This window comes from Pseudorca crassidens, chromosome 11 (genome assembly GCF_039906515.1).
Source record: "Pseudorca crassidens isolate mPseCra1 chromosome 11, mPseCra1.hap1, whole genome shotgun sequence".
In the NCBI taxonomy this organism is placed as follows: domain Eukaryota; kingdom Metazoa; phylum Chordata; class Mammalia; order Artiodactyla; family Delphinidae; genus Pseudorca; species Pseudorca crassidens.
In genome coordinates this window covers 104,592,114-104,617,676 of record NC_090306.1, presented here as the reverse complement: position 1 = coordinate 104,617,676, position 25,563 = coordinate 104,592,114, and the positions used below count along the sequence as shown (strand labels likewise).

At 57.4% G+C, this 25,563-nt stretch overlaps 1 protein-coding gene across 3 annotated transcripts in view; it reads right to left on the bottom strand.

The window, feature by feature from the left end:
* Positions 1-279: 279 nt before the first annotated feature.
* The window catches only part of TAFA5 (TAFA chemokine like family member 5), a 193,069-nt gene continuing 167,785 nt past the window's right edge, over positions 280-25,563 (bottom strand). For all 3 annotated transcript variants that reach the window (XM_067698425.1, XM_067698426.1, XM_067698427.1), the window contains exon 4: positions 280-1,869. In XM_067698425.1, coding sequence (XP_067554526.1) covers positions 1,861-1,869 — 9 coding nt within the window. In that variant the 3' untranslated portion in view covers positions 280-1,860. The remainder of the gene's footprint in view (positions 1,870-25,563) is intronic.

Here is a 25,563-nt window from a genome sequence, read left to right as displayed (position 1 = left end):
TGGCGCTGCGCCGGGCGACCCTCCCGGGGCCTCCCTCGCTGCCCCCGGGGTGAGCCCGGGCCGCGGAGCTTGGGGCTGGCCAGCTCGGGACAGCACGCCGCGCAGGCCGCCTCCTCTGTGATGCCAAACCCCAACCTCGGCCAGTCCTTTTACCCCAGGATACACGTACCCATAAATTTGTGGTGACTGAAGGTAAATTATGTACTCGTGGACATTGAAATGGGTCTTAAATAAATGGATTTTCTCTCCTGTCTTTAGTCTATGGGTGGCTAGAGCAGCTTCTATATAGTTTTTTTTTTTCCTTTTTTTTTTTTAGTAGCATAGACCTAGCATAATACTCCTGTTAATTGGACTCTTAGGTAGCATACTTAAGCTGAAACTCAGGAAAATAAAGGGACCTGGCACAGGGTGGACAGGGGAAGGTAAACCGTACCTGTCCCTTATTCGTGGGGCCTGGTGACCCCGCCTTGCAGGAGGGAAGTGGGAAGACGGGGGCTCCCCCATCCCCCGCTGTCTCCACCCTCTGACATGAAGACTGAGAAAGATAAGGGTGTCCGCTTGAGAAGACGAGGCCGGCCGCACTGCCCTCAAGTTGCATGAACGGGAGAGGGGCAAGAAAAAGGGAAACAAAATCCGTTGGAAGAAGCGTGATCAAAGGACTGGCCGCTCCCACAACAGAGCCCCAGGGGGCAGGGACCACCCAACCCAAACCCAGCAAAAGGCAACGGGCCTCTCCGCTAGCACCGGCCGGCATGTCTGCGCCACAGCCCTGGTCCTCAGCTCGCTGCCCGCAGAGTCCTGCCCCTTGGCGGTGCCGGGCGCCCCCACGTCCGGGATGCCGGTCCCCCCCGCCCACCCCAGAGACTTCGGGAAGCCCCAGCCCCGGCCCACGTTGCACGACGGCCGGGGCTACCACATGAATTGTTATATAGGATTTTCTACAAATATACAACATATAAAAACTGTTAAATATATAACTTCCGGCTTTGCAAAATACATTTAATGATCTCTTTCAAACAAGTGTTACTTTCGCTTTCTTTAATTTGCTTTCTGGAGCTAAATGGTGATCGGATGAGACAGCAGTCATGGGAGACCCGACATGCTCTCGGCGAATCCTGGATTATCCCACTATCAGAATGGAGCTGCAGAGAGGCGTGTTTAACTGGTTAAAACAGAAAGGGATTTTAGTACGAGGAAGTCCATCTAAGTACAGAGGAGCAGGTGTGCACAGCGAGCTGTGCTCCCGGCCAGGCGCACCCGCGGGGTCCACGCGGGGACGTCGCCGGCCGTGTGTCCTCCGGCCGCATCCTCCGGCTGCTCGGGGGCCCCGCAGCGTTCGTGGGCTGTGCCTCTCCAGCGTGTCTCTGCCCCCGTGCCCCCCAGTCGAACCCAGGGACTCTGATGGTAAGTACGAGTCCGCGTTAAAATAGATTTTGCTCTTTGGTCTATTGAATATGCTGAAAGGATAAGAAAATAAAAGCGATTCAGACAGTCTGGGGCACAAGGAGAGGCCACTTCTGCGCCCGAGACTCAGTCCTCCCCGGGCCCGGCGCTGTCCTCCTCTCTCGGGCTGGCTGGGCTGCAGCTGCCTCCGCCTCCTCGTCTGCGGCCGGGAGGGAGGCCAGGCCAGGTTCCAGGGACGCCCGGTGGCGCAGCCCTGCTGTATGTCCCAGGACTGACTCCTCGGGGAGGCCGGACAGACTCAGCTCAGGCGGCCGAGGAAGCAGGCTGTCCTTGACAGGCTAGAGAAGCGGAGGGCGGGCGGGTGGCAGAGGGTGGGTGGCATCCACGACCGACCGAGGATTGTGGCCTCTCCAGGGAGCCAAAGTCACTCCTGGGGCCCCTGTGGGGCTGCGTTTGTCAGGAGACCTGAGGGGCAGAGAAGAGAGCCGTCAGCCTCCGCAGACACCAAGGGTTCCCGTCGGGCATGGCGGGAACCCAGAGATCGTCCACGAGGCTGGCCTCGCCCGGACAGCACACTTAAAAGATGCCAGCAGACCTCCTCAAGGACAAAAACTAGATCTCGGGCCCCAGGGCTGGAGGAGAACCCTACGCCTGTCACAGAGGGCAGCTCGGGGGCACCCGCTTCCTCTGGGCTCTGGGTGGGACCCCGCCCTTGGCCATGATGGGGGCACTGGAGCTCCGTCAGCGGCCAGTGTGAGCTGCGTGTCCTCCGCCCCGTGCTGGCCAGGGCCTCGGGTCTGAGCTGCATCCAACTGTTTCCCTAACCGTGTCTCGCACTGTGCCCTGCACACAGCAGGTACTGCATAACTGCACGGAGCAGAGTGATGGACACGCGTGTGTCCCACCCCTACAGAGCCCCGGGAGGCTGCGGAGCTGGGCTGTTCATGCTGGTTGGTGAGGCCCGAAGCACCACACCCAACACCCCAGGGTCCCAGGAGATGCGACACAACGGGCCAGCTCACAGCCGTGAGGTGATGTGAGGGTTCCAGCCTCTGCTCCGGGGCAGCGGAGGCATCACCCACAGAGTGACGGAGACAGGAAAGCAGGGAGTGTGGTTTCCACGGAGCGTCACAGCCTCAGGTGGTGGGACCCGTGTCCAGCGGCCTCCCGTCCCATGTCCCCGCTGGACCACTGGCTCCCTCATCCCCTAGGGTGGCCCCAATTTGAGGCAGGGACCCCGAGGCCTGGGGTCCCACAGACAGTATGCAGGCGGCCACTGCCTTTTAGGACCCCGGACCTGGGTCAGGCGCATGGGGCTGCCCTCCTTGTACCGACTCCCAGCAGGCCCAGCTCTGCAGGGAGTGGACGGTGTCCTGGGGGTCCCACACCTGCCACGGGAATGGGGCGCAGCGGGTGTGATGGCCCGGGAGGGGCCTCTCCAGATGTGCTGGGGGAGACCTCCCCCAGAAAGCCCCTCCCCTCTCCCTGCAGCTGCTCGTCCGCCTCCGGGCCGGTCCCGCGTCTACCCCATCCGGCCTGAGCCCCGGCCCTTTGCCACCTGCCTGCAGCCCCGGTCACACTCCCACCAGGCCCCGCCCACGTCGCAGGCCCCTGTCCCTGTCACGCGGACCACACCACGGCCTCCTGGCTCCTCCCGAGTCCTCAGCCGGCGGCCTGTGTGCAGGCTGTCCGGCTCACACGGGCCGCTCCCCAGGCCCCGCCCCGAGGGCCTCACGCTGCCCGTCCGTCCTGTCCTGCGCTGCAATTAGCCGCCGGGGGCCGCGAGCCGGGCAAGCGCTGCTCACATCTTCACTGTCTTCCGTCGGTGGCCGGCTCGGGGGGAATGTGGACTGACTGCCTCCGGCCTGCCGTCCTCCAGGGCAGACAAGGCCCCTCCCCAGGTGGCTGGGCTGCACATCCCACCCCAGCTCTGACAGCGCCTCGGCACTGCACTCAGAGCCCCTGCAGGGACCCTGCTCTCCACCTGCAGCTCCCAGACAGCAGCCAGCAGCCATGAGGAAGGGCACCTGCCGGGCAGGACTCAGCTCGGCACCCCCCCTCCAGGCCCATGGTCCTGGGCACCTGCCGGACAGGACTCAGCTTGGCCCCCCCTCCTCCAAGCCCGTGGTCCTGGGCACCTGCTGGGCAGGACTCAGCTCGCCCCCCCCCCCCAAGCCCATGGTCCCGGAACCCCGAGGCCGGCACAGGGTTCCAAGGAGCAGCTCTGAGAACCTCAGGTTTCCCTGAGGCCCCGCCGGACCGTGCTGTCTCCTCCCCAGCTGTGTGTGGAGCCCGCACACGCGGGCGCCCCGAACGCATCAGTGGTGAGGGGGTGTTAACTGGACTTAGGTGTTTCAGGCCCAAGGACACCTAGCAGGTTGATGGCAGAGCTGCACCAGAGCTGAGGGTGTCCAGGGAGGGTCAGAGCTCTCTGCCCCCAGCCCCAAGGGACTCAAGGCTGCCTGAGGCTCCAGGTTGGCAGGCGCCCACTCTCTCGGCAGGACTAGCGCCCCCACGGGGCTGTGGAAGCAGGGCTGCTGTGGGACCCCAAGGCCGCGAGCACACGTCCGGAGGTGACAGGGGCCCGAGAGAACCTCCACGTGCGGTTGTGGGCGTGCGTGGGCTCAGCCCTCACTCCGTCTCCGCTGCCTGAAGCCCATCCCAGAAGCGGGAGGGCACGGGGAGCAGAGCCAGGGCACGAGGTATCTTTGGAGGGGGGTCACCGTTCCGACCACCGCAGGGTCCTAGCTGCAGATCTCTCTCCACATCTGGCCAGCTACCTGATCTCGGCCCAGGGACCCTGACCCTGACCCCAGTGGACACGTCCAGCCCCAGCCTTCCCGAGTTTGCAAAGGCCTCCTTGCATATGGCATGCTCGACCCAGGAGTCCAGGAGTGGTGGTGACCCCCGCCTCACTCGGACCTTGTAGGCCTGTCCGTCCAGGCCCATCGCCCTGCTGACCATAGCACATGGCAGCCACCCCCTCCCCGACCCGTCCAGCCACGTCCACGACGGAGACCGTCCAGCACAGTCACTCACCGGCACCTGAGGGGTTAACCAAGAAAGGATGCACTGATTCTACTTTTTCTACCTACAAAATTGTATAAATTCTTATTTGTAGAGAAACGGGGAAACACATGAGTATAAAAAGAAAATTAAAATCCATCCACGTTTCCATATCAGAAGCTATTTGGTTAAATTTAGTGTATTTCCTTCACACCCTTTAGAACATATCCATGTGTACGATGAGGGCTGGGTTCCGCGTGAACGTCTGCACTGTTTGTGAGAGCAGGTCGGCAGCCTGGTCTGTGCGATCGGCAATTCCTGGGCTGCACACGTGCTCACGGGGCCCCCACTGGATGGACTCCCAGGGACTCGGGCTGTCTCGGTGCCCCCCGCGCCCCGCCTGGGGGCTGCTTCTCGTCGTCTGCGAGCTGAGACGACAGAGGCTTCACGTCCGCCTTCATTCGACAGAAGAGAAGCAGGATCTGGCTGAGGGCTCATCTTCACTTCTCCTGACGACCAGAGGAGTAGAATAATCTTGCCAACGCGGTCCCCGGCCACTCGCACCGGCCCGTCTTGTCAGTTCACCTGCTCAGGTCTTGTATTTCTTACTGATCCGAACAAGACCGCGTGTATAATCTCAGCTGCGCCCATGTGCACAGGCCAGGGAGAGTCCCGGGCACGTTTACTGCAGGCCTGTCTCCCAGCTCGGTCCACCCTTAGCTTTCATTCATGGTGCCTCACACACACGGAGGTTTTCGTGTGGGGGGAGTAAGCACGGCTGATGTCTCGTTAGGAAGCCCTCACGGCTTGAAGCAATGCAGGCACTTACGTTCTAGTCATTTCTTACAGTCACAGGTGTTTGCCCCTGTAGGTACCCATCCTTGGGGGGGGGTCTCCACTTTCCTGCAGGCACCCTGGCCTCTGGCGCTTCCTGCCCCTGGTGGGTGGGGGGGGGAGGGCTGGATACAGGTCCCTGTCTGCTCTGGCCAGTTCCCCCAGTCAGGTCCGCCTAGAGACAGAACCCCTGAGCCCAGCGGGTCTGGAGGGACACAGAGGCCCGTCCAGCTAACTTCTGAGCCCTGGATGTCTGCTGCCTTCTCCTACCAGGCCCAGGCTAAGTGGGGAGGGAGGCAGGCCCAGAGCTGCCCGGAGAGGGTGGGCTGTCACCGGACACCCCCGGCCAGAGCTCAGACATTCTCTGAGGCCTCTGCTGTCAGACCCCGGGGCTGGCTGCCCCCAGCGCCTGCCTGGCCTTCAGGAACAGACAGGAGGCAGCCTGATGTCCGCAGCGGCTGTGCTCGGATGGGACCCAAGTCCCGACCCAGCCAACAGCCGAGTGCTGGCTGCCAGCTCGTCCCCAGGCCTCGGGACCAGAGAAGAGGCCTGGAAGTCGGGTTTGCAGCCCAGAAAAGTAGTCAGAATGGCCAGGACGAGCTCCAGCAGAGCCACACAGGCTTTGCAGAAGCCAGCAGAGCCCTTCTGGCCTCAGAGAAGCGTTTCCAGCTGGGGAAGCACACGGCTGAGGCCCACCTCGGGCCTCACAGGGGTCCCCGCTCAGGGCCCTGTGCTGGTCCTCACAGCTCACTGGAAAACCAGCGCTGGGCTGGTCGCTGCAGGCGGCAGGACGTTCCCATGCTGGGAAGCGGCCCACTGGTCTCCGGCGCCCTTCCCCAGGGAGCGTCTTCTCAAGACAATCGGTCCGACCCCGGGGACACCCAGGAAGCAGCCCCTGCTCTCCTGCAGGCTGCCCCCCACCCCACCCGGGATCCTGAGCCCCAGGGATGACCCATGAGAAGTGAGTCATGTCTCATCCACGTGGCCCTTACCTCCCACCTGCTCAGGGACACGCAGGGCCAGTGACCAGGACCCCGGGCCTGGCGGGACCATGACAGCCACCTGGCCGGATGCTCGGGCTGTGTCATGAGGGCCCTGCTGGATCCCTGTCTCTGGAGAGAGCATCCAACCTGGGGTCCCTTCCCCATCTGTGCATCTGAGGGTCCAGGACGCTGCCCCAGGTCAGCAGGTGGTGTCCTTGTGGCCACGTCCTCCCCCTCCCTGGTGAAGGCTCCCGTGTAGGGGTTTCCCTGCTCCACTGGCCCCCGGACAGTCCCACTAAGCAGCCCTGCGACCCCAACCCCGAGCTGAGCTTGGTCAAGAAACTCGATGTGGGCCCCGGCTGCTTGGAGGGCCCTGAGCTTTGCCAGAGCTGGCCTCCTGGAGGGCACCTGCTCGTCCTGGTTACACATTTCTCATGGGGCAGATCTGTCACTGCACTGGGGGTCTCCCCAAATCCCCGTGGGCTCCTTCAGGGCCGGGGTCGCCTCCCTCCCCTCTGAACTGGGCAGTGGCGCCCGCTCTGAGCCCGTCCTGCTGACCATGGCTCCGTACGCGACGTCGCCCAGACACCCTTTGACCGCACGGCTTTAGGACCTTCTACCCCAGTGGGAACAGAGGCCCAGGGAGGCAAAGCGGCCGGTCCCAGGTGACTGACGAGGCTCCAACACCCCACGTTTGCTGCCAGGGAGCTGTCCTCAACTCTGCTCTCCCCCTCGAGGGGCTTTCTGGGAGCTGCACCCAGCTTCCTGAATCCCGGTGGTCAGTGCCGCTGCTCTCCTGGTGTGCGGAGATCCAGAGTGTCCTGGGGTCGCAGCCTCTGTGTGACCCCCTGGTGTCCCCGGGCCTGGAAAGCAGCCGGCACTCGGCGGGCTCCAGCTCTGCGCATGGCCGTCCAACACCCCAAGGTCATGGGCTGCGTCCTCGGGGTCTGCGGCTATTTCTCTGGGACTCCGCCCCCGAGGTGGCCAGAGCTGGTCTCAGGGTCACCTCGCCTTGCACGCTGGACAAACTGACACAGGAGCCGGCCCAGCACTGCCCGTGTCCCCTGCGGTCACCGGGCTCAGTGGACAGAGCCTCTCAGTTAGTGGCGAGAGTCCCGGGAGTGTTTGGTCTGAGGACTGAGCTGTGGACACGGCCGGAGTTCCCGTCCAGGGCAGTCCTTCCCGCCGGGCAAGGAGGTGACGAGGAGGTTTTTCTTGGCATTTGGACGCTATAAAGCATCGTTTATAAAACAAAAGGAAACCTTCCAGCCCTGTGAGTCCCCTGAGTGATACTCCCTCTTCCTCTAAAAGTTTCCGTTTGCCTTTGGGGGCAGGCTGAGTCTTCTGTTTAAAGAGCACAATGTTCTGGGCTGAAAGCCCCGAACAAAAGGTTCTAACGGACAGCGGAGACGTAGAAACTGCGGGGCAGCGAGATGACCATGGCCTGCGTGAGAGAGCTTGACCATGAAGGCTGCTACCACGGAGAGAGTAAAAACAACCGGGGAGAAGCTTCTGGAAAGGCTGTGCATCATCCCATCCATGCCCAGCCACGTGATTGAGTTTCTGGGACCATTTCCTGACCTTATCCGGCCAGTTCACACCCGAGGAGTGTGGTTAACTGACTCCTGAGCCTGGGATGTCCCAGACGCCCGAGGAGGGACGGCACACAATTGTCCGCAGAGGGGCCCTGGCTGCTCAGACACGTCCCCCTCTGCCCTGCTGTGAGGGAGGAGACGACCGGCCACCTGGAGACCCAAGGCCCTGTGAAAACGCGCACTGGCGTCTAGCGCGCAGGCGGGACAGAGAGATGCGGCACCTCGAACGGCGGGGCCGGGGACAAAGTGGGGGCGGGCAGCACGAGGGCCAAGGCCTGGTCTGAGGATGCCCAGCGTGAGAGAGCAGGGCCCCAGTCCCTCCCCCGCCCCTCGAGCACCAGCCCAGCTGCCCCGGACGCACCTGTGTCTTGTCACTGCGGCTGCTTCTAAGGGCCTCTGCCCCCCACCCAATCTCCATCACTCCTCTGCCCCCATCTAGGGGCTGCTTAACGCCAAGAAGAATGACAACTACGCCACCTCCTGATACTTAGGGGTCCTTAGTAGGCAAGGAGTGGAGGGTCTCGTCTCCTGGAGCCCACAGCACAGCAAGGTCACGTGAACTGCCCCCAAACAGGGAGCACAGCCCTGATGACATGGAACATGCCCGGCCCATGACGCTCTGGGGAATCTGCAGGGCTGAGGGCTGCGAACAGTGCCTGGCGGGACCTTGCTGGGCCAGTTCCGAAGGGCCAGGCCACGACGGTGCCACGTAGGAGAGAAGCCGGGGAGGGGATGGAATGGGGCAGGCGGACAGGGGAAGCCTGGGTGGGGTGCTGAGGGCCCTCTCAGCCAGAGGGGCAGTTCCGTCCCTGCCCTGTGGTCTCAGGACATGTCCCCTTGTGCTTAGGAAGCAGCGTGAAGTGGTGACCCTGGCCCTCGCACCAGGCAGAGCAGATGGGCACCTCTGTGCACCACTATCTTCGCGGCCCTGCCACGGCCCGAGTCTGGAAGCCCCGGGGCAGCACAGCCAACAGGGACGTGCGGGGTCTGACCCTGGGAGCCCCCTCCTTCCATCCTCACACCGCAGCCCTTGGTGAGGGCTCGGGGGACCACATCTGTCCGGCAGCCTCAGCTCCGGCCGGAGTGGGTCTCTCCTCCTGGGGTCCCTGGCTAACAAAGTCTCCACCTGACTTCGATCCCCCGAAGCCACTCATCTCCCAGGGCCTGAGGAGACAGACCGCAGCCCTCGCTGGGCTGACGGAGAGCCAGCAAAGGCCGGGAGGGCCGTCTGGAGCCAACTGTAAAGGGTCTGCACGTCTGGGTGCTCACTGATCTCCCCCTCGCAAAGCGGGCCCTGCGGGTCGGAGGACAGGAGCAGATTCAGTGCCCGCTCACGCGGGGCGAGGCTGCTGCCACAGACCATAGGGTGACTGAACCTCAGGGGATAAAGGGACAAGGGCGCAGCAAGTCAGACAGGGGCTCAGCGCCGACATGGGGGTCCCAGCAGAACGAGAGGGAGAAGACCTGAGAGCAAGAGCTTAGGCTAAACCTGGGGACGGCCAGAACCACCCCAAGCCCCGCAGCCCGCACCTGCCGTAAGCTGCTTCTTAGCCCTCGTGGACCTGAGCAGGGAGCCCGAAGATGAGACACCAGCTCTGGGTGCGGCCGGGCTGCTCCAGGCATCTCACCTGTCCTCACCGTGAAAGCATCCGCCACTCAGTCACCGCTAGGATGCAGCACCTGCGCGTGAGGGACCGGGGGCCAGGCAGCAGACTGCTCTAACCAGGGCATCAAGTGATGTGCGACGGCACAGACAGCGCAGCCCTTCTGTGCCACGAGGCAGAGAGCTGCGGAGGATGGGCGGGAGCTGCCGGGGCCCTCTGGGGGAAGGTTTGTGCTGCTCTATTTAGCTTTTATAGACAAGCAGACTGGAGTGTCCTTACTTTAGGCAAGCTGATAGCTGTAATGATACAGATTTATTGAGTAGCTAGCTAAATGGTCTAGCTTCTCTTTCTAATAAAAAACTGTCTCTTGATTCTGACGTGGGAAAGTCATGTCTATCTTTAGAACCATTTATTTATTTTCTTTGGCCTATGACTCGTTCTTGGAGTCTGTCTTCTGAGAGAAGTTTCTAGGAAGTCTGCCCCAGGCTGCGTCCCAGTGGTGGGGTTCTGAGGGGGGCTGGTCCTCGTGGACCGCAGTTTCCATTTCTGTTGAGCTGCCTCATTATGGACAAGCTGTGTTGTTTCCTCCTCCGGGAGGGAAGGAAGCATCCTGGAGCCTCTGGTTTGGGGTCAGGAACGCTAGGATCCAGGTCCAATCCTGATACAAGGGGTGGCTCCGGTTATAAGGCCCCTGTAAAAGGAGGAGGGGTGACTGAGAGTTCACGCCACCAAAGCAAAATCGCCCCTGAGCCTCGAATTCCGAACAGGGGCAGATCAGGGGCCAAGCTGTCCCTGTGATGAAATATTCACCCTTGGCTCTGAAGGGTGATCAGCACGTAGCCATTAAGGCAATGATCCGGACCCTGTTTACTGGATGGTCCTGTGGTGAGTGACCGCCCAGCACACCCTTCATCAGAGGCTTCACCATCTCCAAGGGCCTCGTTCCCCGCTTTTCTGTGATGAGAAGCCATATTGAAAAAAAGAGTTACAAAGGCCTCAGAGATGCCGGGGGTAGATTAAATGCCCAGTGATGCGAGGGTCTCAACAAAACCGACAACAGCCTCCATGGGCATTTGAACAAGAACGTCGACGCAAGTGTGTGCACGTGTGTGGAGATGTGTGCATGTGAGTGTATGTGCATTTATGTCGATGTGTGTGCAGGTGTGTGGAATTGTGTGCGTGTGTATGTGTACATGTGTGTGCACGTGTATACCTGCCGGACAACTCCCTGCCCGGCCCTGGAGGCCTGTGGAGGGTCGTTCTGACTCAGGTCTCAGAGGGGGCAGAGGGCTGTGGTCCAGGACCCTGGCAGCAGCTGCCTCCCTGGGGCCACCCCAGTGTGCGTTTCCTGCCCCACCATTGCCCCCTCCCTACAGCCTGGGGTCTGTCACTGGTGAGATTTGGGGTCTTAGGAAGGACCCCATTGAGACAGGTCTGGGTTTGAATCTCAGCTGGGCTCTTCCTGTCCTGTGGCTTCAGGAAAGGGGCTTGGCTGCCACAGCCTCCGTTTCCACATCCACTAAATGGGAGCCTGAAACGGGAGCACCCAGGGGCACAGTTTCCCCCTTTTCACAGGAGTAGAGGCTGTGAGCAGAGCACGGCTGCCGTCCGACAGCCTCACCCAGGACCACGGCATCTTTTTCTGCATGGCGCCCGCATGTCTGCAGAACTGGGGCCTGACGGTACTTTGTCTAGGCTCCTCTGGGTTTATACGGCCTCTGAACAAATAAAGGGATACTGGTGTCCTCGTCCTAAATAAAGTGATGATGCTGGTAATAGGATTTCACCGAGAATGTGGAGGTTTACTGAGGACATCCATCAGGTACTGCAAAGCCCCGCTGCAGCCCGGGCCTCCTTCTCTCAGGAAAACACCCCTCCACAGCCCAGGGCCCCCCTTGAGCAGCCGTGGGTCTGTCCCCTGGCCGAGCAGCATGCCCACACCGTACAGGGCAGCCAGCGAGATTATGGAAATAAACCACACGCCACGTGAGGACGGGCAGGCGAGATGAGATAAAGGATGCAGAGACAGACGACTCCCCAGACCTGGAAGGACTCTGCATTCACGGCGTCTCCTAAGTACCTGTAAGTTCTTACTCCACTTCCTACAAATGAAAGCAGAACACAGAGGTGGCGCCAGTGCAAGAACGTAAGGGGGGCCCCACCAGGGGAGCCGCGCTAATGAAATGCAGCACAGCCACGAGGTGACACCGGGGACGGAGGCCACAGGCCACCCTTAGAACCCACCCACTTCCCAGGGTCAGGGCGCGGCCTGGCGAGGAGTGAGGTGACCTCTAGGGACAGCCGAGAGGAAACCGGCCTCAGCCCTATAGCACCAGGGACCTGAATTCCGCCATCAACCGAGTGAACCTGGGCGGGGCTCTTTCCCGGAGCCTCAGGTGAGACGCAGCCCGGCCCACACTTGGGTTTCTGCCCTGTGGGACCTGGGCCGAGACCCCGGCCACGCGGTGCTGGATGTCTGACTGCTGAGCTGTGAGATGGCCAAGGCTCTCCGTCACCAAGTGCGCAGCAGCACAGAAAATTCATCCGCCCCGAGCCAGGCTCCCGGGCCCCAGCCCCACACAGGGGCCTCCAGCTCCATCTGCCCCGAAGGCGGGTGGGTGCCTGAGTCCTGGGGGAGGGAAGCGGCTGAGACCAGCCCGTGCCCCTCACGGGTCGCACTTGGTCCAGTCCACCTCCACTCATGACCTTGACGCTGCCAGGGTCACGTCTCCCCGGCGGGCCAGCCTCAGCCCAGGCCCCCTCCAGCTCTGCAGGGGGCTGCCCTCGACCTCCCCACGGGCTCAACTGCGCTGGGAACGGCCAGCTCGCCAGGCGGCTTTTCAAAAGGGAGTGTGGGTGGTGCGGGCCGGCCCCGGATCCCTGTCTGCTTTGTCTCCTGGCAGAGTCGGCCTCTGACGTCCCACCCACCCGCTCCGCCAATCCCAGCAGCTAGAGCCCGGCCGGCATCGCAGGATGACGGCCTCGGCCACCGCAGCTCGCGGCCGACCCACCGTCCCAAGTTCACAGGCGATGTCTGGCAATGACGGGGCTGGGGTGGGGTGGGTGGAGGTGTGTCCTCAGAGGTGTCAGCAGACACGCTCTCCCCGACACCTGGCCGTCCACAGCGGCGAGGGAGGCCCCGTGTGCCCGGGAAGCTCAGGGTCAAACCCCTTCCCTGCGCTGCCTCCTGTGTCCACTTTCAGGGGCTGGGCAGGTCACCTGCTGGGCCCAGGCAGGCACTTCACGGTGCCACACGTCGGCAGAGGGGGCGGTGGCCCCGCCAGGCCCCTGTCAGTCAGAGGAGTCCCAAGACCGGGCCGAGGACAAACCCTTTCTTGTTCAAATATCCATCCACATCCACCTGCTAATAGCGGCTTCACGGAGGGAGAGCTCACAGCCCAGACCACGTGCCCCGCTACAGGGTCAAGTCAGTGGTTTTGCTCTATTCAGAGCTGTGCAACCACCACCACAGTCAACGTAGAACACTTCTATCCCCCCAAACCACACTCGTCAGCAGTGACGCCCCCATCCCACCCCGGGAATTCCCCCAGGAGAGGGATCCTGAGTCACACGGTAGCTCCGTGTCTCACTTTTTGAGCAAATGCCAGACTGTTTTCCAAAGGGTCTGAAACATGCATTTCGGATTCTCTTGATGACACACTGCCCAGCACGTCCCAGAAAGACTGGCAAATTCACATGCTTACAACCAGCGCCCTTCACGAGGCCTCAACATGAAGGTAAAGAAACGAACACCAACCACGGCGAGTCCCGAGGGGCAGCGCCCATTCGTGTTTCAGCTGCTGACCCCCGACGGAGAATCTCTCGCCACTCCTTGTCCCCACTTCATGTTTCAGGAACTTTCCACCCCTGGGCTGTGTGCCTTTTCGTCTGCCTGCTGCCCCCAGCCCCAGGGTTAGAAACCAGCTCCTGCCAGGCGGGTCCCCTGACGCCCACCTTGCCATCTGCCTCTGTTCTCGGAAGGTGAGCTGGACTTTCAGAAGTTTGGGATATCAAGGCGAGGCAGGGCTGCCCCTTGAAGGCGGGCCTAGCGTGAGTCTCTCGGTCACTGGGTGGCCTGCAGAAGGCCTCAGTGTTCTCATCTGTAAAATGGGGTGGTAACAGAGCATGGCCCACGGTGGCCGTCAGCCTGAGCAGGTCGACCTGTGCACGTGCTCAGAACAGCCTGGGCGAGTGTCTGCGATCGTCACCGATTCTTACTATTTTCAGGCTCATGGACCGTTTCAGCATCCTTCCTCCCCCTGAACTCAGATGTCTACCTGGACGTGTCCTTAACCATCTCACGGTTTCATGTGTCATAGTTTAGTCTGTAATCCCTAGGGAATTTAATTTGGAACATGGTGTGAGGTAAGGATGCAAGTTGAATTTCTCCCAAGTATGAAGCTGGTTTTCCCAGCATCTGCTGTTGGGGGCTGCCCCTTCCACACTGTACCCCCAGTCCGTGCTCACCAACACCCAGGTTCTTCTCAGGACCACATGGTCTGGTTCATGGGTCAGAAAGAGCAGCAGAAGAGCCAACGTCTTCTCGGGTTTTAACTGTATCCTGGGCACTTGGCCAGACAGGGTCCGCTGTTAACTCGGGAGGGGGATGAAGGGCAGAACCAAGCACTGGCTGCATCGCCCAGGGCTGAGCTGCTCACCAAGCTCCCTTTACCCCCTTGTCCATCCCCAGCAGGAGGCGGACAGTGCGGCATGTCCCAAAGCCTTCCCACACACCGCGGATGAGTCCCACCCAATATAAAATGTGAAAGCATTTAGTAATGTTCCAGAAAAAACTCACTGGAGATTTGATTGAAACTGTATTAAATCTAAGCATCAAATCTGAAAGAAGAGACAACCTCATAACATTTAGACAATCCCTCGCCTTATCAAGTATGTGACGTCTTTCTATTAATTTATTCAAGTCTTCTTAAGTCTCCCATGGGGAGGTTTTGCCATTATCTTCATAGGTGCCTTTTCTTACCAAAGTTATTCCAAATTATTTTATGTTTTCTTCTGCTACTAACAGGGCTCTCCCCTCTCTCTTTCTTACTTTTATTTCACTTATTTATTGTAATGAAATCATTACACATACTTGCTTGGAGGTGAGAACACACAGGCTTTTGTCCAGTCTCTCTTTCCTGTGCCAGCGGGCATGTTTCTTCCTTAAAGCTGCCTACGAATTTCACCTCCCGTTTTCACCTCCTAAATGACACTTGTGTTCAAGCTACTGCTGACTCCGTGCCCTGGCCCTCAGGGTTGAAAGCCTTTATTAATCGAGTCTGGGGTTGGCAAACTTGCGCTACCAAGGGCCGGGTAGTGTATATTTTCAGCTTTGCGGGCCATAAAAGTCTTTCTGCAAAGACTCAACCCTGCCATTGCAGTGTGAATGCATGCCTAGACAATATGTGAGTGAATAAGCAAGGCTGTGTGCCAATAAAACTTTATTTAAAAAATAGGTGGGGGGCCAGATTTGGCGAGCAGGCGGTAGTCGTCCGACCTCTGATCTAGACCAGAGCTTGTTTGTGTCTATGAAAGCTTACAGTTGAACACAAGTAGAGAAACTTCCATGTTCATAACTGGTCCAATTTAATAAATTCTCTAATTAGTTTTCAAGGCATTTCAGGTGATTCTCCAGAGTTTTGGAAATACCTGTTCATTTACCTTCTGTAAGTAATAATGACTGCATTTTCTCATATCAAAGAGTTGTGTGAGTTCATTCGCCAGGACTTCCAAAAAGTAACAAGTTCCCGGGTGGCTGCAGGCTAGCCTCGCGAGGGTCCATCTTCAGTGCAAGGGCAGCTTTGGTTTCGGGGGGAACACTGGGTTCCAGGGAGAGCCCACCTTCTCGTCCAGGTTAGCCTGGAGGTCTGTGGCCATCGTTCTCTTGATAGTTTTCTGCGGAATAAATACAGGGTCTGTCTGGTGCCTTTTTCTGCATCTTCTGAATCTGAACACACATTTTATTTGATCTCCGTACAGGGCTTTTCGTTCTACCTGATTCTGAAATATTAAAGTATATTTCCATTTCTTACATAAAGCTACTGTGTGGTGGCCTTTTTTCTGGTTCTTTTAAAGGACTGCAGAAATCAGTCTGCTGTCATTTTAGGCAGGTGCGGGTGACCTATGTCCCAATCACTACTCCCACCAGGGGGCAGCATCCTGAAAACAATGCCAGGTCCTGGAGGGCCTCGGGGTGCTTTGCTGAAGGATTTCTGTGCCTGGAAGGGCTCCCAGCCCACAGCACAGACTCAAAAGTCTTTATTGAACAAAATGACTTTCTGGGTATTTTTCTAATTCGGGGGACCTTTCCAGTATCAGGGTTTCACTAGTTCCTAAAATGAACTGGGTAATTTTCCACATTTCCCAGTTGGCGGGGAAGAGACACCGCCACTGAATGCTTTCAAGAACATGCCAGTTAAAACATCTCCGTCTGGAACTTTTGCTGAATGCTTTCAAGAACATGCCAGTTAAAACATCTCCGTCTGGAACTTTTGCTGAATGCTTTCAAGAACATGCCAGTTAAAACATCTCCGTCTGGAACTTTTACTGGAGAATATTAACATTTTTCTATGCCTTTATTTTTGGTAATCCCCCTTCCCCAGAAAATCATATCTTTAATCAAATTTCCATATGTAGTGATCAGTGGGCTAGCTACGCATGCACTCTTGAATAATTTGAGGCCCCAACGCAGGCTGATTCTCCCTTCTTCCTTTCAGAACTATTTTCTAACATAAAAAAAAAATCTACACATGACAGAAGTAAAAATGCATTTTTATAGTTTTGCCAGCGATGCAACGATTAATTCCATGCCTTTAAAAAAATCATTAATATTTCTTTTTCATCTTTACAGGTTTTCTCCAATCTTTTTGAAGGTGGCTTTTTCCATAGCTTGGTTTCTTCATTTTCGTTCTTTCTGAGTTAAAAATAAAGTTATTTAAGACACAAGTATACCGACGAGTCCATCCTTCCCTGTACCCACAGGTGCACTCTCTTATTCTCGTCACATTTTAAATGAGATTTAACGGTCAGTCAGATGCGTACACTGTAGCGTCCAGTAAGTGCTGGCCTGCGTGATGGTGTTAACGTTCTAACTCCGTCAACCTTACAGCAGCCCTAGGAAGCAGGGAATAGCATTCTGCCCATTTTATAGATGTGGAGACGGAGGCACAGAGAGCAAGGTCACGTGTTCTGAGTTAAGCAGATCACAATTGTTTTGCCCGGGAGCGGAGCTGGAAAGACTGACCTCACACCTGCATGTGACTCGTGGGTCGGTCTGCATGTTTTATTTCATCCTTCAACCAACAAATTACAGGAAGGTTCTGGTTGCTAGGGTTAAGGTCATTATTTTGGGTATAGTTTTAAATATATCACATTGTGGTTGGAAAAGAAAGTTGGCACATGCTTCCTCTTAGGTTGGTCAGTAACCTGGATTATGGATATTTTTGTAAATTTCATAAATAATAGAAAGTTAGAAGCAGCCTATTTGTATGTTATAATGTTCACTATGTTGCTGCAAATTCAACCTTGGTAATTTCATTTTTCAAAAGATCTATGCCCTGGTTCTTTTTATTGTTATTATCAGTGGTGTTTATTTGACCTTAACACAGATTTAAGAGCTGTTTAAATTCCAACTAAAAATTGTGTTTCTGATCACTTTGTTTATTTGTACTTGGGTTTGCTTCCTGTAAACTTATGTTAATCAGTACATAAAGGTTTCTGTGATACTTCTACTAGTTTGAACTGTCATGGATCAGTATGTGTCAATAACTATATACACACCTTAAATGTATCAATATATGCCACCATATTGTTCCAATTTAATCACTTTACCTACTGATTTCCTTTCCATTTCACTTGCCTAGTAACTTTGTTTATTATTTGCTTTTAAACTTTTTGGTTTGTTTGTAGCAGTGCCCTTAGAAGGCAACACATATTTGACTATTTAAAAAACCTGATTTGATAGTCTCTGCCTTTTAGAAGAGAAGGCTAACCCACTTACATTTATTGTCACCACTGAGGCTGCATTTCTGCCTTGATCAGCATGTTCCACACTGATTTCTGGTTCTGCTCCTTTCATGGTTCATTTCCTTACACACAGTTTTACTTGCTTTTTCTTCCACTGTAGTTTAGGAGAAATCATGTTCTTGTTTCTATTAGTGGTGGCCTTTATGTTAATCAAATGCACTTTTAATGATTAAGCCATTTCCCTAGTGATGTAAGTTCTTTCTTTCCATGAAGAGACATTAAGTGACTCTTTTCTTCGTCTGCAGCTGCCCCCTGCAGCTGTTGTCAATTTAACCAGAAGTTACAAATCAGATTATACAAAAATAGTCTTCACAACATACAGAGTACATTAAATAACAGTGTCGCCAATTTTGTGTTCAACTGCATAACCACAGTTACAGGAATAATTTATATCTAAGCCCCATGTAGTTAATTGGTATCTAGTCACCACTGATCTTCTTACATATGATCTATGACCTTTCCGAGGTCATCAGCCACCCATTCGTATTTCTTTGATTGGCTCCAGGGCATCTTTCATTGACTCTTTCAGGAAAGGTATGTGGGTGGTACACTTTCTAAATCCTTGCAAATTTAAAGCCATCCTGTTTACTCCCTGTGTCCAGAACAACAACCAGAAATAGGACTGAACTTACAAGTAAAAGCATTTTTTGACAAATCCCTGGAGATGGTCTGTCCTTCACTCTGGTTCTGGGTCTCCTGGGTTCAGAGGTGGCTTGTCTATGCCTTCAGAGGTCTATGGACTTGTCCTCCTGCCTTAATTTTTTTCTCCAGTACAACCTGGATGATTAGAGAGTTTTCCTTCACTCTTCCGATTCACAGATATTGCCATGGGTGCTTGGGTCCCAGATGCTCTCATTCTGCTTTAATTGGGGGTTTCCCCTGGCTCAGGACAGCTTCTCGGCAACTCTCTCTTTTCACCTTAACGTGGTTATTCTTTGTTCTCGCCACGTGGCTCCCCGCAGCGGCATCCACCTTCCCAGGTTGGATTTCTGTCCTGTCTTCTGTACTTATAACATCTCTCTCTTTGGCTTCATTTTCTGGGTCTCCTATGAACTGCCTCTCGGTTTAAGGTTGGTTCACATCCTTGTGTTGATCCTCTGCAGTGACATGTCCATTATCTGCAGCTTCTGTACACATCTCAATCCACTCTGATGTTCTGGGTCCCATGGAGTTCAGCCTCTATTTGGCCCTGCAAACCTTTGGACGTTTGCCTGCATTTCATCCCAGGCTGCCCTTCCTTCAGGCTTCTTGCTCTGGGGTCACAGAGGTCACAGCCTCTTTTAGCTCTTTGATGCCCACAAGCAGACACTGACCAGAAGCCTCACGTTTACTGCAGGGGTTATTTCCAGAGCTAACCCTGCCTTTCGGTCTGCAGAAAGTGCTCCTCTCCATAGACAGCGCGCATCCCTTCAGAGGCTCCTGCTTATATTTTGGCTGTGATGCTTTTCTTATTCCCTTTTAAACAGGCAGAGGCCAATCCCGGCCAGGAACGAGCCAGCAGGCTCAGGGGGAGGGAGTCTGCACCCTTCCTCTCAGTTCCAGGGGCTGTGGGAGGCTCCGCCTGACCCAGGCTGGCCCAGAGGTTTGGGGTGATGTGCAGAGACCCTCGATCTTCATGGGACCCAAAAGGCAGCTCTCAGTGGGGTCTGATCCCACCAGGGAGGTCAGGTTTTCTGTCTGAGCTGCAGAGTTTTGAGAACGGAAGACTGAGGGGGGACAACATGGCCTTGGTGAGCCCGTCATCTGGCTTCTCCTGCCCCAGGTGAGAGGCTCTTCCTGCTAACTCTGCCCCTTCCAGTGGAGCTCACCTCTGCGCTGGCGTCTTTTCCTGGTCCTGCTAGAGCCGCGTATTCACAGAGGGAAGGGGGAACCACGGTGCAGGGAGGCTCCAACTCTGCCTGATTGTTTTCTGACCACTGCAGGGGTCTCTAGGTCCGAAGGTTAGGTCCAGGCACCAGGAGGAGGCCCTGGGCTCTTTGTACATCACAGGAGGTCTTAGAGCAGGGGCTCGCAGGATAAAAAAGCAGGGGCATCCTAAGGTTTCTACCGTCCACTCTGGCAAAGCACCCAGCGGGGTCTTACCTGACCTCAGTGCACACTTCTCTTCTCTCCAAGTCATGATGCTATTGCCAGTTGTCCTTAGTTTCAAAATCTTTTGAAATTGGAAGCTGGGCAGAGGCTGTTCAGCCAGTGTGATGAGTCTGTCACCCTAGTAATCCAGAAAGCCACGGCCACTTCTCCACAGACTTGGCACGAGGACCAGACTCTTCCTCTCTCCTCCAAAGGTCCGGGGAGCATATGCCATCCTCGTGGCGTGGAAGGCAAAGGTCATGGGGGAGAGGGAAAATGCAGGTCTCCACTTGCCTGTTCCTCGCCCATCACACGCCCATCTGTCCTATGAAACCCTGAAGCCTCATGGCCATGACCGCACACGGCCATGACCGCACACGGCCAGGTGCAGCCCGGACACGCAGAGTGGAGAGACACCCCCGGGGCCTGGGCGTCCCTGCTACAAGGCACCGAAGGGTTTCAGGAGGGAACGAGGGTGTGGCTTCATTCGGATGCAGCCATTGGGAACATGCGCACATATTCTGGAAGGTGCCACAGGAGGAAAGTCACCAACCTTTCACCTACAGAGACTCCCCTGGGGTTTAGAAATGCTTCTCATCCACTACTGCCCTTTCCCCAAACCCCAAGGACCTGTGACGTCAGCCTGGGGTCACGCTTACCCCTTCCACAGATGAGGAAACTGAGGCTCTGAGAGGTGAAAGTGACTCCCTCAAGGCCAGCCTCCCAGGTGTGCATTACACCTGCCGCCCCTGCAGGCGGCAGGGGCGGGGCAGGGGGCGGCCCTGTCCGGGGGCCCAGAGAACAGGGCTTGACACAACAGGGCAGTGTGGGGAGGTGCGATCCCACACGGGTCCAGGTGAGCCTGAGACGACGCTCTGGTTGGGGGAGGAGGGGACGCAGGGGCAGAGCCGCAGAGACGACAATGCCGGCCTTGGTGCCATCCCGACACTTACGTCACCGGGCACACCTCAGTTTAATGGGGAGCTGGCATTTAAAGGGATTTAGATTGAGACACAAGTCCCTCTATTTCATTTGTCAAGACTGATCTTTAACAAATGTCTACGCCAAATGCCGTATTTCACACCCTCTGCGGCGCCCAGAAGCCATCAGAGCTGCTCTGTGGGCGGAGGGGCTGGGCTGGGGACCGTGGGTCACACCCGGACCGCAGCGAGAGGGCCGAGCGCAAGACACAACCACAGAGAGAGGTTTGGGTGTCCAGACCCTGGGGCGTGAGGGGCAGGCTGGGGTGGGTGGAGCAGATGCCAGGGGCCCGTTTTTCCGAATCAGAGCCAGAGCCACGCGGGGTTAGGAAGCACATCACTGCCCTGGCGAGTTCTGCCATGCTCGTGCTGACTTAACTTCCATCTCAAATATACGATCTGCCTTTTCACAGTAAAGCAGCATCAGATTTACCTTTGTCTTTCATGAAAAAAATAAATCACTAGGTAATGAAATGTCACGTGTAAGATTACAAGGACGTAGTAAACCAACAGGGCAAAACCGTGTTCTCAGCAGCTTTGCCTGTCGTTCTGCCCAATTAGTTCATGAAACGTGGAATCAACAGAGTATCAACTCAAACAGCTCTGCTGGAAACCGGGGATGACTCTGAACTTCGCGCATCCTTAATGTAGGCTCACGTTGACACGCTGAGAACGCACTGCATGCCTGCAGGACCACAGGGGCGCTCCCGGCCGTGGCACAGGGCCGGGGGGAGGTGGCAGGCCCCGGACAGCCCTGGCCGGCGTGGCGGGCTGGCTGAAATGGACAGCATGGTGGTAGCAATGTCTGCTCGCTCTAGAACGGCTGTCCTGATCAACAGCGCCGTTCTCTGAGGGTCCCCCTACGGGGACACATACCCCACCGAAGGTGGGGCCCCAGGCTTCCCTTAGGACTGCTGAGATCTGGGACTATTTGGAAAACTTGCATCCCAGGCTCCCCCATCAGGCTGAGCTGTAGGACTTGGGTACCTGGCCAGCATCCCCCTCTCACCGAGGTCCTGCAGAAAGCATTCTCTTCCATCTGGTCAGCAACTACCTGACCTCACGTGTTAAGTAATAGCCATTCTTGCAGCCCCCAAAGCGGCCCCTCCAGGGATTCTTCAGGCGTGAGATCTGGAGGCCACGAGTGCTTCATCCGTGCATCCCGGCATCCAACATGGAGCCAAAAAGGATGGAGGACAGCGGGGCGGGGGGGAGCGGAGGGAAGGGGGAGCTGGCAGTACTGATGTACTGATCACGTGACCCGGCTGCCCGTGCAGGGCCAAGGGGAAGGCCACCCCTAGGTTCGCAAAAGCAGGTCAGAACTCTGCTGACCCTGACCCTGACCCTGACCTGGTCCTCTTGGTAGGCTGCCTGTCACCTCTGCGGTGTCAGGAACACCCGACCCCACCATGGTGGCCCGTCCAGTGCCCACTGGCTTTCTCCACTGGACCCCTCTCCTCCTGTTTCAACCCTTGCCATTTACGGATTTAAAATGATTCAAAGGACAACTGCTTTAAGGAAAATCGAGACTCACGCAGCATAATTACTGTAAACGGCCATCCGCGTGTCACGCCTCCTATAATGAAACTGGCAGAAAGCGCCCATGGGAATATTGTGGGTTTCGTCAAACCCGTTTTTTGTTTCTGGGCTCACTTCTGCCGAGAAAATGAAGAATGTCAGTGCTCGCGATGCGTTGGTGCCGGACCATCTCCGTCTGTGTTTACACACAGAATCTATTAAAATGTCCAGCTATTATTGCCATGATGAATAGCAGTGATTCTAAAGCACACAATACGGATTGCAGACGGGGATCAGAGTCACGACAGGGTATTTTTCATTGCTTGTGAGGAAGAGAGAACTGGCGAGTGGCAGGTACCGAGGTTCTCCTGGAGGAGGACCCACCGTCCGCTGGTTCCTCCACGTTTATCCTGGAACCTCCTGCACAAAAGCCTCTCGCCCTTGGGAGCACGACGTGGGCACAGAGCATCCAGGCCCCTCCCGGGTGGTCCTTGGAAGATAGACGGAGGGGCTGGCCTGGCTGGGGCCCACCCATCTCAGCCCCCTCAGTGGTGAGAGGGGGCGGTCCTCCCACCCACAGTGCTCCTTCCAGGCTTTTCCTCTCCCCAGCCCTCCTGCCGAGCTCACCCCCAGGCCCCAGGGCCCTGCTCTCTGCCCCCAGTTCAACCTCCGAGCACCGTGTGGCCTCCGGCAAAACCCGCCATAAACACCATCCGATCAGATTCCAGAAGATAGACGGCAGCCTCCCAGCTCTGCCTGGGGGGCGACTCAGCCCCAGAACTCACGGTTCGGCCAGCTCCTCCTCTGTCCCTCCCATCCCCTCAAGGGGCAGACGTGGCCCCGAGCCCGATACCCAGCGCAGAGCCGGCATCCAGAACCGGGAGGGACCACATAGGTCAAGGAGTCTTCCTGGAGAGACGGACTGGGCTGAGGCCCTGTTGCTCCCCGCCGGGCGGAGAGCTTCGCGGATGACAGGAGGCTGTGGCCTCACCCTGCGCCATTCCTGCAGCCTCCTGGCCAGGGTCCCACTGGGCATCATCTGTAGGAGGGGAAAGGCCTGGGCAGGGGCCGGAAGCACGGACCCTGTGGGCCCTCTCAGGGTGGGAGATCCCAGCAGATCCTCAGGACTGACCATCTCCTCCTCCCACAGGAAACAGGAGAGACCAGGCAGAAGGCGGCCGACCGTGGCCTCGGATGAGAAGGGCACACACCACCTCATCCCAGCTCAGGACCAGTTTCCTTCCTTTGGTTTTCAGAGCAGGAAGCGGTAAGGGTCTGTAATGAACCTTTCTGCTTGCCGGGATGGCTCATTCGTTTGGGAGCAGAGAGGACAAGCACCCCCCAAGTGTCCCCAGGCAACCCTGGCCTTCCCCACACCTGGTGTCGCGATAGTCCTGTCTGTGGGAACTCACACCCGGCAGGGAGGCTGGGGACCCCCGAAGCCCCGGGTCATGAAATGGACTGAGCGTGTGTTCCTCCACACGGGGGACGGAGCCCACGGTTCCCGGGGCCCAGGGCGGGTGCTGGCCTGAGCCCAAAGCGGACGGACGGCCAGATGGTGGAGGAGAGAAGGCCTTCGGCTGTGACGGGAGTGAGGCCTGGAGGACGCCGGTCAGGGGGAGTGACAACCGCACCAAAGCCTCCCCAAAGTCCTTGCCCTGGGGGAGGAGGCCCTGCCACCTTGGCCATGGAAGGAGCCACGTTCCCAGAGAAAGACAGAAGGACTCCCACGAGGGACAGCAAAGTGGGGGCGTGGCACCTCAGACACCGCAGAGCATCAGAAAGGCTGCAGGAGCTCCTGGGTGGCCGCAGGCCTGGGAGGGAGCCTGGCAGGCTCAGGGGGCACCCTGCGGAGCCGAGGGGAACGCAGAGCCGGCCGGGCCAAGCTCTGGGAGAAAGACAAAGCACGGGCTCCCTGGCGAGGCTGGGAAGGGGGCAAAGGGCGCACAGCGGGCCCCGCCGGACCTAAGCCGCCTCCTCCCCTCATTGGCCACGCGGCGTCGGCCACACAGCAGCGGATCTCACCCGCCAGGACACCTCTGAGCTCTCCTCCAGGACCACGGCCCCTACCCCCGCTGCTGGGGGACCCACACAAACTGCTTCCACGCGGTTGCTGGGGGGCCGCCACGCGGCCCCGCTTTGTCCTCAGCGAGTCCTGGCCCTTCCGACCTGGGTGCGCCCCTGGCCTGCTGCGTGTGGGCCAGGAGGGGTCAGGCCGGGGTCACCAGTCGTCCTGAGCCCCGCCTCTCCTCACCCCCCTGCACCCGCCGTGTGCAGCCGTGTCCCCTCCCTGGCACTGCAGGCACGTCAGGGTCCCACCGCTCCTGCCGAGACCTCAACATCTCACCTGCCGCCCCGCCCGGCCTCAGACAGTGACCTGAACTCCACGCCCAAGCCCATCCCGGTGCCTCGAGAGTCCCTCAGAAGCCGCTCAGGATGGACTCACACCTCGTACGGCCCCTGGGTCCCGCCTCACACGCTGCTGGTGATGCCTGGTCCCCTGAACTCCAAGGGCCGGCGCCTGGGGAGCTGGCCGCAGACAGGTCCTGACTTCCGGCTAGGTCAGCTCCCTGGGAAGTGGTGTCGACGACCGACGTGAGCTCTGCGAGGAAGCGTGTGTGTCCATCGCGCGAGGGGCCTGACCTCCCCGAGGGCAGCCGCGGTGCCCAACAGGTGACAGGGCGTGAGATCTCGATACACCTGCAGGGCTGCGTCAGACCCGAGGCTCCCAGACATTCCCTGGAGCATCCTGGATGATTTCCCTTTTTGTGTTCCTGGGGAAGCTCAGGGCATCCCACTGCCTGACTCCTCTGCATTTGGGGGTTGCCCACAACTTTCGGGGAGCATGTCCATCCAGTGCCCCTCCCTCGAGGAGCCCGTCCTGCCAGCGGGGGCCGTGCCGGGGGCTGGACCACTGCACGCACAGCCTCCTGAGGATGGGGCGCCCAGAGTGGGGAGCAGGGCCACGGCTGCCTGACCCCGGGAGGGCCGTCCCAGTTACTGACTTCAGGCTGGAGGACCCCTACCCCCACGGGCTGCTGGGCCGCGGCGTGGAATTCCAACGCATCCCAACTCGGCTGCTTTCTGGCTTGGAGCGCTTCCGCTGAGAAGCCAGATACACTCTGATGTCTGAGGCTTTGTACGTGACCTATTTTTTCCCTCTGAGTTTTTACAATGTTGTTTTCATCTCCAGTGGCCTGAAATTTCATGCTGATACGCCTCAGGATGGGTCTTTCTTCCTTCATTTCTGGCCCGCGGTGAGTCCTGGCACACAGGAAACCCGGGCTTTGAGTCCTGGGAATTTCTTTAGAAAATATGTCTTTGATAATTCCTTCTTCATTGGTCTCTATTTTTGGATCGTATATTCTTTAGACCTCCTGAATCGGTCTTCTAATCTGTTTCTTCTTTTCCTTTCCTACTCTTCCTACTTCTTTTTTTAAGTTCTGCTCCTGGCTTTTTGAGATTTCCTCAATTTTATATCCCAAACGTTTGCTGGAGTTTTAACAAATTCTGTCACACACACACACACACTCATACAGGTACA